A 15,928-nucleotide genomic window follows, 5' to 3' on the forward strand; every position below is an offset into this window, starting at 1 on the left:
GTATTGTCATATATACATATATGTGAACAGAAGGATGCAGTACTTTTCTTATAGGTCAATTGTCATGGCTGAGAAATGATGAGAAAAATATGAACAAACTAAGGGAAGCAGAAAAATGGATCAAATTTTAAAACACGTTAAACTGCAAAACAGAAAAACACTATCTCTGTGAGGATAGATATACTTCCTATTATTAATAGCGATCCTGTTTAATCGATCAGTAAGATATGTGATTTTATGAATGCAGTGTTTCAGTATGTAAACAAAAGAAGAGGTGTAAATGTGTGTATATGTACACATATCTAGAGAAATGCAGTTTTGTGCATTTATAAAATATGATGTTTTGAGCACTACAAGCAGCAACTATAGATCAGCTAAGTTTAGAACTGTTTCCCATGATAAACTGAGTTTTAACAGATTGCATTAGTATAGTTTTACAGCATTGTGAATGGGGTGACTGCACTTTTGTCTGATATTATACTGGGGAAATTTTTAAAAAGCAGTGTGTCCTGGTTTTGGCTGACATAGGTTAAGTTTCTTCCCAGTACCTGGTATAGTGCTGTATTTGGGGTTTATGATGAGAATAATGTGGATTTAGGATGAGAATATTGTTGATAGCACATTGATGTCTTAGTTGTTGCTAAGCAGGTGCTAAGTCAGGGACTTTTCAGTTTCTCACAACTGCCCCACCAGCAGCTAAGCTTGGGGGCATAAGATGGAAGAGGACACAGCCAGGACAGCTGACCCAAACTGGCCAAAGGGATATTCCATACAATATGAAGTCATGCTGAGTATATAAACTTGGGAACACTGGCTGGGGGCCGCTGCTCGGGAACTGGCTGGGCATCAGTCGGCGGGTGGTGAGCAATTGCATTGTCCATCACTTGTTTTGTGTAGTATTATTGTTGTCATCATCATCATCGTTTTCCCTTCGTTTTCTGTCCTATTAAACTATTTTAATCTCAACCCATGAATTTTACTTCTGGGTTTTTTTCTTCCAATTCTCTCCCCGACCCCGCTGGCAGCAGGGTGTGAGTGGGTGGCTCTGGGGTGTTTAGCTGCCCTCCGGGTTAAACCGCAACACAGTGTATATAGATCAGTGGCCCTCAGATGGGCAGAAAATAACAGATGGTAAAAACTATTTTGCTCTCTTTGGCAAAACTCTGTCTATGATATGCAGTGCTACACCAATTTGCTGGAAAGGATTTTTTCATTTTTTAAGTGCTGATCAGGTTATTTAGGAAAATGAAAATAATTGTATTTTAGAGGTGAGAGCTGTGCATCAGCAATGAAGGTCTATTAAACAAGGTAATGATGTTCCTGTGTCCTTAGAAGAGTGGCAGCAAACAGCACAGGGCAGGATGGGCATGTTTATATGCTTGTATCTGCTTTTAGTGTTTAAGTGACTGTTAATCATATTTTGACCAAGATTGATTGTGAAATTGTTCCATTTATTACCAATCGTCATCTGTCATGCAGTTTGTAGGCTTCAGTTGTATCTGAGCATATATGAATTCATATGCATCTATACACTCATGCATATAAGTGTCCACAAAATATTGTGAGCTAACTTTCTTATTCAGTTTACCTGATAATAGGTATATATCTTGTGAAAACTCTGTTAAAATATGTGATTTTAATCACATCACATTCTTTGAAGTAACATTTTGGTCTCAGCAACAGGAATTTCAGAATTTGGCTTTGTTTGCTGTAGTTGTAATCTTAACAGCTTTGTTGTTTGTGCAGAGTGTATTTACTTTAAAAATCAAATGGTTAACAGTCAAACAATCACTGTGTGCGCTCCTCTGAGACCTGTATAGGTGTCATGAGACAAAGTCATGGAGAGAAGACCATAGGCCTCCAGGATGACCATTACTTGGCCCTAATATGGAGCTTAACTGTGTGGAAAGGTTCGCAACAGACTTGCTGGTTTCACAGGCGAAAGCCCATGTTTTGCAGCGTATCAAAAGCTGGGGGATGGGGTTGTGGTCTTGTAGCCAGGCAAATGTTACACTGCCTTTTCTAGTAAGAGAACCCAAGTTCTGAACTAGTTCTATGAGGATGAGGTTTTGTCAGATCTGCATTGTCAGCACTTGTCTTGGCCTGCCTGAAACTGTAACAGCAATCGTCTGATGAAGTGGTAGCTGTTACCTAACCAGTTTTAGCTTTAGCTTACTTTTATACGATTGTATAATGTAGTGCCTATTTTTAGAATATTTTTCATCTATTTCTTTACCGAATAAGTAGAACTAACAAGTCACTCTTCTGTGTAAAATAGACTGTCTGAACCTGGGATAAAGAGGCAGCCTGGAGGAGAATACACATGGGATAATAGCAGAGGTTTTAAAACTGGGAGCACAAGGTGGTACCAGAGCCGATGGAGCTTCAACCAACCAACTCACCAATGGTCAGTCATTGGTATCTAATACAATGCAGCCATGGCGTGAACCAAGCTGATTTTTAGGTGTTAACAAAGAGAGCAAAGAAAGTGTATGTCCAGTATGCCATATATAGGAAGTCTGAATCTAAGAGTGTAGAACAAGCAAGGTGTAAAGTATGTTAAGAAAATGTATTAAAATAAGTGCAACTGCATCCTGGACTAAAAAGAATAAAAGCTCCTAACATCAGCACTGATGCCTTCTCAGAGCAAAGCTCAGGACATGGAAACATTGCCACAATCCTCTCTCCCATCCAAGTCTAAAGCCAACAGCCACAGGTCTCAGGTGGGGGGTATAACACCGCTGAGAAGGGAGAGGTATTACAAAGTCTGTAAAACTTTCTTAAATAATTTTAAAACTTTTTGTTCTAATTTGCTTAATTTTCTTTTTTTCTTTTTGTTTTTACGGTAATAAATAGATCTGGATTAATAACCGTTATTTTATTAGACAAGATGTCAAGTAATCTAACAGTAAATTCCCAAATCCTTGACTTTTCATCCAGGTTGTGTTTCTGAGCACATAAACTGCATGAGCTCTGGTACAATGCTGTCCTTAGAAGTGGACAAATTACAGTATTTAGCCTGTAGGAATTATACTTGCTGGATGGCAGTACAGTTTCTGGTCTGTCAGTCGCTCCTCCCAGTTTTGTATCACCCGCAAACCTGCTGAGAACGTGCTCTGTCCCTTCATCCAGGTCACGCATGAGTAAGCTGAACAAGAGTGGACCCAGCGCTGACCCCTGGGGAACACCACTAGCTATAGGCCTCCAGCCAGACTCTGCACCGCTGGTCACAACCCTGTGAGCTCTGCCCTTCAGCCAGGACTCAGCCCACCTCGCTGCCCACTCACCTACCCACACTGCCTGAGCTTGCCTATGAGGTTGTTATGCGAGACAGTGTCAGAAGCCTTGCTGGGGTCAAGGTAGACCACATCCACCGCTCTGCCCTCATGTACCCAGCCAGCCATTCCATCACAGAAGACTATCTGGTTGGTCAGGCATGATTTCCCCTTGGTGAATCCATGTTGACTACTCCTGATAACCTTCTTTTCCTCTCCATGCTTGGAGATGACCTCCAGGATGAGCCGTTCTGTTGCCTTTCCAGGGATGGGGGTGAGGCTGGCTGACCTGTGGTTTCCTGCATCCTCCTTCTTGCCCTGTTTGAAGACTGGAGTGACAGTGGCTTCCCTCCAGTCCTCAGGCACCTCTCCTGTCCTCCATGACCTTCCAAAGATGATGGAGAGTGGCTTAGCAATAACATCTGCCAGCTCCCCCAAGCACTTGAGGGTGCACCCCATTGGGGCCCGTGGGTTTGTGGGTGTCAGGTTTGCCTACACGTTCTCTAACCCCATCCTCCTTGGCCAAGGGGAAGTCTTCCTTTCTCCAGACCTCCTCTCTTGCTTCCAGGGCCTGGCATGCCGGAGAGCTGGCCTTGGCACTGAAGACTGAGGCAAAGGAGGCAGTTAGGAACGCTGCCTGCTCTGTATCCTTTGTCACCAGGGCACCCACCTCATTCAGCAGCGGGCCCCCATTTTCCCTAGTCATTCTTTTGCTACTGATGTACTGGAAGAAGTCCTTCTTGTTGTCCTTGACATCCCTTGCCAGATCTGATTGGTGATGGACCTTAGGCTTCCTCATCACGTCTCTCCACGTTCTGACAGCGTTCCTCTGTTGCTCCCAAGCAGCCTGTCCCTTTTCCTACGTTCTGTAAACTTCCTTCTTCTGATTGAATTTTGCTAGGAGCTCCTTGCACATGCACGCAGGCCTCCTGCCCCCTCTGCTTGATTTCTAACTCAGAGGGCTGCACCAATCTGGAGCTTGGAGCAAGTCATGTTTGAACATTAGCCAGCTCTCTTGAACCCCCTGCCTTCCAGAGACCTAATCCATGGGATTCCTCCAAGTAGGTCCTTGAAGAAGCCAAAGTTAGCTCTTCTGAATTTCAAGGCTGCAGCCCTACTTCTTCCATGCAGGATCCTGAAATCCACTCCCTTCCTTTTCTTTTTGCTGATTTTTTTTTTCTTTCTTTCTGTTTTGGAGAGCTTTTCCCATAGTGGTTTTGTATGAGAGAATAAAGAAGTATTCTAGAAATCCTTTGTACTCTGACTTTGCAAGGGATGAAGGTGAATGTGATTTTTATAAACTAGGTGAATAGATAAAAATTCTATATAAGATTCAGCTTGCTGACAGTTTTGCAGAAGTGGGATTCTTTGCAGTCCTTTTGTATCTCTGGCAGCTCTGCTGCCAATATGAATAGGTATCAGAGGAACAAAAGGTTGTGTCTCTTGATCTCATCACCAAAGGCTACAGTGTGGGGAGGCAGTTGCTTGTTTACTGTCATAATATTACAGCCTGCATTCAATACTCACATAGTTTTGCTCGCTTGGCCCTGAGGAGACAAAACGATTGCATTTTTTTATTGTGTGAAATTCATGGGATTGTGCCTATTAGATGCTTACTTTTTACTGTTAGCTCAGTGTGATTTTGAGTTGATACTTTCAATGCATCATTCATCTCCTAAAAAAAAAAAAAAAGAAAGAAACAGAAACATTACTCACCCGAATTTCCGCCCTTCAGTAGACAATACATAGCTGTACTCTGGTCATTCCCATGCTCATCTCAGTATTCCCACTGTTTTATCTTCACCCTATGACTTGTATGAACACTGTCCAATAGTGTTGGCTTCCTAAGCTGTCGTAGCAGGGAAGTGGGGAAGTGGGAGGAGAGGGGTCTGGAAATTTTCTGGGAGCTCTCCATCTGAAGCCTGATAGTAGCTGGCACTTTGCACAAGCCTCTTCCTTCAAATAAAGGAGAAAGATATGCCATTGCTTGCTTAACAAGGGAGAGGTGTGAAAAGGCCATTCATTTTTTCTCAGTTCAGTTATCACTCAGAGCATCCAGCAGACTTTCCTTCATGTGTGTCAGCTGGATTGGTTGTACACCCTTGGGAACTGGCAGGAAGCAGTGCCAGGTAGCAGGGAGAGGGGCAGATTGGTGCTGGGACTGATTGCATTAGGTCTGTTCCAGTGCAAGCCACGCATGGCATCAAGGAAATTCCTGCTGGCCAGTTAAGGTGAGAGCGTAACTGCTCGTTCCTCCTGAAAGTAAAAAGGGCATAACTCAGTGATGGCACTCGAATGCATGAATCAGCAGCTTACTTGGACTTAGGCTCAGCAGGGATGGCATACAAAAAGGCCATGTGACATGTATTTTTGAGATATGTTTTTAGTATTTGGATTGCAAATATTCTTTTAGTGCACAGCTGTGAAACTGTATTACAAATAAAGAACCATTACTTTTTCTTCTTGATGACACAAAACAGCACTAGCAGTGTTCTGGAGTAAAGTACAAATCTTCATCGGAATAAGGAAAATTCTTCAGACTATTTTTGTCGTATAATAGAACTAGTTATTTCAATAATCTTAAAATAAAATTAATTAATAATAAAATCCCTTCTGCAAAACTCTGAGGGGAAAGAAGAGTTGTTTTCTAGAATCTATTGTTTTGATGTTCCTTTATTAGAGTACACAAAATCTTCAGTCTTATGGTTCCCATCACAGGTAAAACTTACGGTCTCTTCCTTGTTTGCCCTCCATTCCATAGCAGTTTTTCTGTAGCTCATCCAGTTTTCCTCTCCTCTGCACTGTTGCATTGTTACCCTTTGTTGTATCTCACAACCTGGTGTTACAAAACTTGAGGTTTCCTGTTGTTTTCTTCTTTGTCTCCAATGCCTTCCTCCTTTTCCACCACTTAACTGTGGTAAGGGCCTGAGGAGAAGGCTGCTCTGTTTTTTTCCTGTTGAAACTGTCCAGAGTTTCCTCAGTGCCTGTCAGTGCTTTGCACTGGAGAGGCACCAAATGCAATGGAATTGGTTGCAAAGGGTGAAATTCTGTCACAAGCCCTTCATGATAGTATCCCAAATATCAGGGAGGTCATACTTACCTGCCAGTTTATTGCTATAAATGTCCTTAAGTGAAAGAAATGACCATTTGCCTTTTGCATTTGTTCAGAGAAGCTCACAAGGCAAATTAGTTAGCCTAAATCGAGATGACATGCCTTCAAGTGGATGGGTGAAGGCCAGAAATAGTATTTCTTTTTTTCTGCCCAAGATAACGCATGACTATTTCATTTAGATTTGCTTTAAAGTTTGAAGGAATGAAATGAGAGCTAGAACAATTGGGTTTTTTGAGTTAAATGAAAATTAGGAGCCGGATCAGTCTTGTTAATTGCACGGATACATTCAGTGGTTTGGTTTTTGTTGCAGAGACCGCTTGTTACTTTTTTTTAAGCATTTCCTAATGAATCTCATTATCAGATTCCTTCTTCATTTATCATGCACTTCTAATCCTTTTGGAAGAAAGAAAGAAGCGTTATCAGCTGCAGTGGGTTAAACTTTTTATACATATGATTTTGGATACGGTTTTACTAATGTAACACTGCATTTTAGTGGGTATCATTCAAAGCAACTCTTGAGTGTTGATGCTGACGTACTGAACATTTTTGCAAGGAATTCAATGCCTTGTGAAATGAAACAGATCAACCATGATGACCTTTTCAGACCTGCAGGATAAGGAAAGGTTTGCAGGTGTGAGATAGTTCAAAATAAGGCTTGTGGCCATTTTGTTTGTCTTCCTGGATGTTAAGGTGCATACACCTGCTATTTACACAGTCATGTTTTGGGTTCTTCTTAGACGACATCTGTGATATTCTGGCCAAGTAGCATCATGTAAATTTTGTTGCTAGCAGCTGTGGCATTGGGATTTCACTTGCCTCCCTGCAGTGAGAAGTTGTTACGAGGCCTCTGCCATACTGACATAACACTTGAACTCCCTTGAAGATGTGAGTGGTGCTGATCCCTTATCAGTCTGCCTGTCTATAGATTTTATACTGCTGCTTTTCATTCACACACAGAATGATTTTCCACGGGAAGCTAGCAGCAAAGGAAAACATCCCTAACAAAATTCTAAAAATCTCTGGCATCACTTTCTTCTGTGGATCAAACCCTGCTTTGCCACCAGAGATTCAGCTACACATTTTTAAGAGATTGGTAATTTAGGACTCCAGATAGTTATTCATGGAGCTTTCTCCATGACAAGGAGGGTTTTGTACCAAGACTCGTGATTTCAGATATGCTAGGAATGACATTTCTTAGGTATCATTGTTCGCCATAAAATGGTTTGCTAGTATGAGTGCAGAAATGATAAAACGTGACCTCAACTAGCAGAACAAGGTCAGAACTCTCATCAGAGAAAGTGTTTTTCCAGATTAATACTCAAATGCTGCTGAATTGTTTTTTGTGATGGTGAACATGTGTAGGTTTGTTTTGTGTTTCGGTGGCAGGTTTCTGTTATTTTACTAGGGATCATTGGTGATATGTAATTAGATTCCTGTCATTGAGTTTGTGGAAACATGTATGAGAAGTGCTTTCACTGACAGGCCGATTTCTTTGAATGGCCATAGCTTAAATACAAACCAGACATTTATGCTGTTAAGAAAGTTTATAATAAATTTTATTCAGTGCTGAGGTCCCAATCCAGTAAACTGAGCTCTTGCTTCATCTGTTCAGCTCCTCTTTGAGTGTTGTTGGAAGGTCGTGCTGCTGATAAGGGATTGCTCTGGGAGACAACCACCAGCTAAGTCTTGAAACTGAGAACACACATTTGTTTATGGTCATAGAATCATTTAGGTTGGAAAAGACCTTTGAGATCAACTGTCGCTATAGTAGGACTAGGTAATTGCTACTAGGCAATTTCTCAGTTAACTAAAAATCAAGTACAATTCAAAACATGTTAGTCAGGGTTTGGGCATACAATGTCATCAGTCAGACACCGTGTTACTGGTCTGGTGGCCATGGTGTTGGTGGCTCTTTGGCTCTTAGTTCATGGTGGATAGGCAGAAGGATTCTTCAGTGATGGGAAACCAGAGCTAAGTGAGGGTCTTCCCTCTTGCCCAAGCTCCATTGCATGTAGGCACTTTTCCGTGCAACCTGTTCCAAAGGAAACTTTCTCATTTGCAGATCAAAACCAGTGTGTTCTGGCTCTTTGAGATAGCAAACTGATTGCCAGTTGTGTGGTACCTTCTAATTGTTGCAGACGTGGTGCTATTTTATTAGTTTAACTATTTTTATGCAATAACACCAAGCGAACAGTCTGTTTATGTTTGCATGCAAGGCAGATAAGCTAAATTACAAACGGGTCTTTATGCTACAATGTCATTTGTATTTTTCCTCATACTGTTTGGCTTTTGAAATGATTCATGCCAGCTCTCAGTGTTTCTGATTGCTTTGAAAACACAAAATATCTGTATTTTAGCTAGGAAAACATTAAATAGCTTTGACTGCCTTTTGCAGGAAACTCTTATCTTTGATTCCTTAGACTCTTTTGTATGCATTGGTTAGGTTTATGTGGAAAAGAGTTTTGGGAAATACATTTTAACCCTTTATTATCCTGTTGCAACCTGTTCAAAATTACACATATGTTCATGCCAGGGTTGCACTGGGTTGATGAGGTGCCTTTGGACATGTCAGGGGTTGCATAAAGAGGATGCAAGGCCGTTGCATCTTGGTGTGTGTTTGATCATTGCTTGTGCATTCTGTTATGGTTTCAGTAGGAAAACTCAGTTCAGCTTCAGTAGCAAGCTAAGGGAAACCTGTACTACTTAAATGAGAATGGAATAGTTCTAGTGCAGAAATTAGCAAGTACATTTGAAGTGTAGATACTGTATAGTCAAGTGGATGGAGCACTAGACAGGAGTCTGAGAATAATATGTCTTTCTTCAGCCTAGACATTGAGTCATTGTGTGATGTCTGGCAAATTGCTTCAACTCCTCCTGGCTGTTTCGCCCCCAGGAAACAGAGGACTCTGCTTTATAAGAGCTCTAAGAGCTAGTGTAGTAAATAATGTTTATAATGATACGGTTCTCTGGAAAAGCTTGGATAATCATCTTCAGCAACGGCGTTACTTTGCATTTGTTCTCTTAACTGAATGGAGGTTTGACATACATGATTATGTGTTTCAGTTGGGCAAACTGATCCTTGATGGACTGGTGCGGAGGTTTTAGTGACTTTTTTTTTTTTTAACTTGTAAACAGAATTGTTATTTTAATGAGAATAAAGACCTTTATAATTTGAAGCCAGTTGCCGACAGAGGGTTGCAAATTGTTAGTGCAAGGTTAAACTGATTTACAAATGGGGAAATGTTTGCATTTTAAGTATCTTTTACATTGTGATGGAAACAGAGTTGTGTTCCTTCTAATAAGACATTTACATTTTATTTTGAAAGAGAATGGTAGCTGCTGCTGAAAAGATGATGAAACTGTCTAAAGATGGACAGGAAATCAGATCCATTTTTTTGTGCTTGCATCACATCCTGCTACCAAATGATCAGTGGTTGCCCTCCTCAACTCTGGTCTGAGCAGATTTGGGATTCTGCAGTGGTGTGCCACGTGTGCCATGGCTATGCTGCTCTCTCTGTCTGTGCAGTAGTTACTATATTTCAGGCTGGCCGTCTCTGAGCTAGTGGCAAAAGAAACATGCATTGGTTTTGATTAAACAAAACATAAGCTGAAAACTATGATAAATGTTGCCTGTTACCTTTTCTGCATTTTTTATTTTAGTATTTTCCACAGGTGCCCAGATATCTACTGTAGCAATATATAAAGCCATAACGTTTATCTTCCTAGGCAGGACATAGCTTAAAAAACATAAGGGTGACCACTATCTCCTGAGGAATGGACCAGCAATTACTTGGTTTGAGCAGTGATTACACAGAACAATGATCAGCTGTACTGTATGTGCTGCAGGAGCTCATATTATGAAGGCTCAGCAAATGCTAGTTTGTCCTAGATACGTCCTTTTTGCTGTCTGTCATGTGTTCCCATAAAAAGCTTTAGAATATACCTGAATGGGGCTTTTAGAAATTATTCTGCTGGTTAGTAACCTGTAAGAAAATACCTTTTTTAGAACATTTTTATTTTCCCTACTCTTGGGTCTCATTCTTCTCTTTTCCCCTGGACAGATCCCTGTGGCAAGAAAATATCTTCAGCTTGAATCCTTTTTTTCTTTGCTCTCCTTTTCAGTTAATTTTCAAGTCACTTACATATATTCTATGCCTCCACTTGTTCTCCCAGGAGATTTCAGACAATGACCTCCTACATTGTAGATCAGGGGTTTTCTGAAAATGCATATGGGGTAAATTGAGCAAGATGAGAACTAAATAATGTTAATTAATTCACAAATGTTGTATTATACAATTATATATAATGTTTGAAGAGTAGAAGCACCTCATAATAGCAGGGATCCAGATTATGAATATCTCCTCTGCAGTGGTCCCTAATGAGTTAGAATAGGTTTGACCAATTCTACTCTCATGCAGTCAGTCCTCACATACCAGGCCTTAAAAGGTCAGAGCTAGTGGGATCTAAAAATCTGCTTATGGTTTTGCTTAGATGAGTCCCTTAACAATTGAGTCAAATTGATAAAAATTAAAAAAAAGGAGAAGGCAATACCAGATGTTGATATTATAGCTGTTATTTCCTGTTGCTTTGGTCAGAGGTTTTGTGCTGTGAAAATTTTTCAGTGGGAAGAAATCTTCATAGACTATAAAACAGGACTGTCACTAGACACTTGTTTTACATCTTACTGTAATTCTCCAGTTCTTTGGGCAAAAGTGGGTTCTCTCTGACTGCTCTGCAGATTGAAGCATCTAGGGAATGCTGTAATCAGTGCTTTGCTGTCTTTCTCTAGAGGACTCATTGCCAGCTGGAGAGAGACAAAAGATAGTGCTCCCACCAAGTCAACACTGTTCCTCCCCTTTCCTCTTCTGTGAGTGAGCTGATGAAAAGACCTGCTAAGAGAAGCGCAGGCTAGCTGAGAGTTTTCCCACAATCTGGGAACTAGCTGGCCTGATCCAGCAACTGTGTGGTCTCTTACTACTTATGTCTGACACAAATGTGTCATCACATAGGAGACAAGCTGACATGTAAAATGCTTTCCTATAGGCAATGCAGGTTTTTGCACAATAAACTTAAAAGGACAGAAACAGTGATACATTTTTATGACATCAGGAGTCCCCTAGCATTAAATTAGGCAATTTTATACGACTGCTAAGAACCATCAGCTTCTTTGCTAGCCTGTGCCGTTGCTTTCAGTCATCTGTTGAGAACATTTCTTAAATCCTTGGGTTGCCTTCCAGCCCTCTGCTTTGGTTAGGAACACACAGCAGTCACAGCAGTTGGGACTGAAGGCATGGCTTGAAGTTACAGGACAGTGTTATGGAAAGTTTTGGTTATTTCTAAGCTTGATCGACAAGGCATCCATGACAACATCTTTGCACTAAGCCATTTGAAAAACAAGATTTCCAAAAAAGTTGCTGACAGTGTATCTCCAGGATACAAAAAGAGTTTTATGCAGTAATGCTCTGTAAGCTCCTGGAACTCTTTAACCTACTATTCTACCAGGCCCCATGTGTTTGCCAAGTTAAAGGGAGAGAAACGTGGCACAAGAGCTGGTGTTATGGAAAGGGTTGTTTAAAAAATGAATGTTTGGAAATTTTTTCTGCAGTCCAAATGGGGTTGGATTACATTGTCTTTTGTTAAACAGTGACGTTAACCTCTGAGATAAAACCAATTTTATCGCCTAAGTAATGTTGAAGTACGTTTGGAAAAACAGGCATTTTGAAAATCCAGAATATCTGTATTTCAGAACTGGGATACAGTGTAGAATGAGAGTGTCTGAAGTATGTTACAGGTAACATTTCCAGAATATTTTTTTTTTATCTGGAACTGCATTTTTCAATGGTTAATAGTTCAGAAGCCGTTCTGACACAGGACGTGGCTTCACTGGAGTCACTATGGCTGTGCTGTGCATAGAACCATACTACCAAAACCATCATACATATTTTGTGTTTTATAGCTCTGGGTCAAATTGTGATGAGCTGACATAAGAAATACATTAAGTAGTTCACAGGTGGCAAGACAAGAGCCTGCATCATGGTGCAGGTGGCAAGCACTGGCAGCTGATCCAGCTCCTCACTCAGGCTTCGTAACCCCTGCTGAACTCGGTGCTCTGATGATAGTATTTCTTGCAGTAACACTGCTGAGAGCTGGTGAGAAAGCACTGACCCCTTCATGAACTTCACAGGCTCCATATGCCAAGACCTGAATTGCCACCCAGATGCCAATGAGGTCAGAGAGCCAGGAGAAGATGTTGTGCAAAGCATCCTCTGGAAAATACGCCAGCTTTCACCTTCTTCTTCCCCCCTGGCCCTGGCCTGTGGAGATGCTTATGATCAGCAGGGGTAATCAGGCAGGGTTTCTGTGTGTGTTGGAAGTGAGGTTGGGCCCATCTAAATCTGTGCTCTTGCTTAATGTGCTTATGTTAAAATTGGTAGCAAAGGATTTCCATTCTTTTCTGTGTCTCTTGCTCTGTGCAAGCATCCACCTGGCAGCTCTGAGCTACACGCTTCTTTTCCAGCTCCCCCCTTCCCTGCTAGCCAGTTTCTCTTTCTAAAATTATTTAAGCTAGACTTAGCTTCTTGATGTTACCTCATGCATGAAGAAAAGCAAATGCACTCTCTGTAAAAATTCTCCATGTTAGTCTTCTTTTCTCTCCTTTTCTACTTCTTGTGCTGTAAAGAGATTTAAGTGTTTTAGCACAAACTGTTATAAGGTTATGCTAATTAGAATAGCCAGTAGCCTGAAGAAATGCTAAGTAGGTATGGCTTTGTGGGTTAATGATGGTAATGATAATGAATTTATAGCAGGCTAGAAAGGCTCTACAGCAACGGCCTTGCCCGTCATTGCATTCTTCTAGTATTTCCTTATTAGGGTTTTTTGTGCATAAGACATACTGTCATCTTGAATGGGTTATACTCCATGCAGATAAATATTTCGATCATGCGTACAAGTAATGGACTGTTAAGTCTGTCTTTTAAAATACAAGTTCACAAGTCAATTACCAAAGCCTCTTGATGAAAACACACTGTAGGCAGGACAGTGGGCTGAAAATTATATTTTTACAATCTTTGCTTGGAAGTGGATTGTAATTAAGGAAAACAGTTGTATTCCTTACTGCTCTTTGCTCTGTAAACTGTGTCTGTCTCCTGCTTTTGTGCTGCAAAGGGACTGCCTTCTCAGGTTATTTTGTATGACCACAAGTTGGACACTGATGTCCTTTTTAGCCTGTATCTCTGGTCCAGTATGTCAGTGCTCCATGTTGTAAACCTTATTGTGCTAAAAGTGGATTTTGCAAAAAGGTGAAACATACTGAAATACCTTTGTCTTTTTCAGGATATTAAAGTTTTGAACAGTGCCTCCTCAAGAAGTGTGACAAGAAATGGCTTTAGGAAACAATACCCAGAGAAGTTATTCCATCATCCCTTGCTTCATCTTTGTTGAGGTGAGTGCATCATTCAGTTGCCAAGCCTACATAGAAGGCAGCTCTTCCCTGCAGGCGTTAAGTCATTCATTGGCCGTTTTGTTTGTGAGGAAGAATGCTTTCTTTCTTGATAACACAAATATCCATCTTCATAGTCAGTGCTGTCAAGGCCCCCTGAACACAGTCCTGCATGAGTTAGCCAGACCTTAGGTACAAGAACAAGGAAGTACTGTGTTTTCAAGGCTTGCCTCTACCCACTTTGCCAGCTAGTCCTGTGGTATTTGGCAGATAATGGGCAGTAGCTGCAGGTGCAGGTTATCAGCAGGTGATTCCTCATCTTCTCATTTTTTCCTCAGACCTGTATCCATCTTGCTGCTGCACCAAGACCAGGCTTTGTTTAAGGAAACATCTGATCTCACAATCTCATAGCTCATAGGCTTAGGAAGCAACACTCAGTTCTGATTTCAGTTCAGATAAGACATAAAATTTACGTGAGGCATGCCTATCCTTTAAGTGTTATGAAGGAGCTTGGCTAGCACAGGGGCTGTGAATTGACTAGCAGTGAAGTTACAGGGGTGGTTGTTCCCACAGTGCAGTATGGCCTTATGTCTTTATTAAGGATAGATGTGATTTTTTTAATTGCCTTATTATTTTACTCTGTACAAATTGCTTTTTTGTGGTGCTTCTTTTACTTAGCCTAACGCTGCTGCTAGACTGACCAAAATCGTTATCCAAATCAATGGTTGTTCAATTGGTGCTTATAAGGCTGGGATGGTTTTCTCGATAAGAGGGGCAACTCCAGATTTCCTAGGAGGATGAAAGCTTCCATCAGATTTAGATGGTGAAAAAGAGATAACTGCCTGTGACTGATTGTCTTCAGAGCCACCTGTCGTATGTAGCTTGGATGCAACACTTGTTCTTTGGCCCAAATTATGAGGCAACTTGTGCTCTTCCACAAAACAAGCACTAAGAACAGTCAGAAGATTAATTGTAATGCCGGGTATTGTGTAAGACTTCTCCCATTTCCACCGAAATCTTGGAAAGGTTCTGCAGCATCAGGTGTAACAGGCACTGTGAATGGTCGCTTTGCAGACTTCCTGAGCACTGACCTTTCCTCAGGGACATGGGAAAGCATGCAGTGGCATCCATCACCTCTCTAACCCTTACTTACCTGGAGTCCCCTCCTCATAGCGTCTTTGCCAGCCAGGAGGTACAGTACCCTTATATGCCCTCCTTACTTTCTGTACTACCAGCTTAGCCCCCAAAAACACAGTCGGATGATCTCTGGGTCCTTTATCTAATGTAAGTAGTAGTTTTCCTTCTGACATGAATGAGCCTTCCTTGCAGGAGGAATCTGGTTGGAAGATAAGAACAGAGGAAAAGCATGATGAAACCACTGGTAAAACTTGGCAAAGGGCCGTCGCAGCTGCAGCTGTGGCAGGCACCAGTGTGAGAAGGTGGCTGAGTCTTGCAGTGCTTCACAGGGATTTGTCAGTGAAATAATGTCCAGCTTTCTGGGGAAACTGAGGGGCTGTTCTGACTGGGACAATGGGTCACTACTTCATCCCGTCATCTAGAGAAAGAAAGGTTAAATATGGGGGGGGTGGGGAAGCAATAAGCTCAGAAGAAACCAAGTAAACACCATCAGCAACGAGATGTCTCAAATTTATTGCTTGAACAAGCAGCTCTGAAGATTTTTAGTCCTCTAAATGTATGAATGATGAGCCTGGTTGGCAGCCTGTGATAGAGATATAAATTGTCTTTTCTCTAGACACGACTGGCATGAATATAAGAATAAATCTTTTTACAGGAGGAAGAGAAAATAATTTTTTGCCCTGTAAGTGTACTTTCCTTGTCCTTTCATATACTTGCCTTGCTGATTAAAACACAATTTTAAATTAAAAATCCAACACAGTGAAGTAGTGTCTGAAAAGATATTCTTTCTGCTACATTTGATGAAAACATGTATTTCTTCCCCCACAGTATAGATTTTTAATATAACAATATTGAAACTACAAATTCATAGACTTATGTCAAGTATTGTAGCATTAAACAACAGGAAGTCTTAATTTCCTGCTGGGAATGCAGATATGATTGATAGTAGCTATTTGGTCTGAAAAG

The 15,928-nt window shown here is 41.1% G+C and overlaps 1 protein-coding gene across 4 annotated transcripts in view; it reads left to right on the forward strand.

Moving 5' to 3' along the window:
* Positions 1 to 15,928, forward strand: part of PLPPR1 (phospholipid phosphatase related 1) — a 136,243-nt gene that overhangs the window by 47,228 nt on the left and 73,087 nt on the right. For all 4 annotated transcript variants that reach the window (XM_055699620.1, XM_055699619.1, XM_055699617.1 and 1 more), the window contains one exon: positions 13,720 to 13,828. Coding sequence is in view for 3 of the 4 variants with exons in the window: in XM_055699619.1 (XP_055555594.1) it covers positions 13,766 to 13,828 (63 nt within the window). In the remaining variant the exon portion in view is untranslated. The remainder of the gene's footprint in view (positions 1 to 13,719; positions 13,829 to 15,928) is intronic.

Source organism: Falco cherrug, chromosome Z (assembly GCF_023634085.1).
Source record: "Falco cherrug isolate bFalChe1 chromosome Z, bFalChe1.pri, whole genome shotgun sequence".
NCBI lineage: Eukaryota > Metazoa > Chordata > Aves > Falconiformes > Falconidae > Falco > Falco cherrug.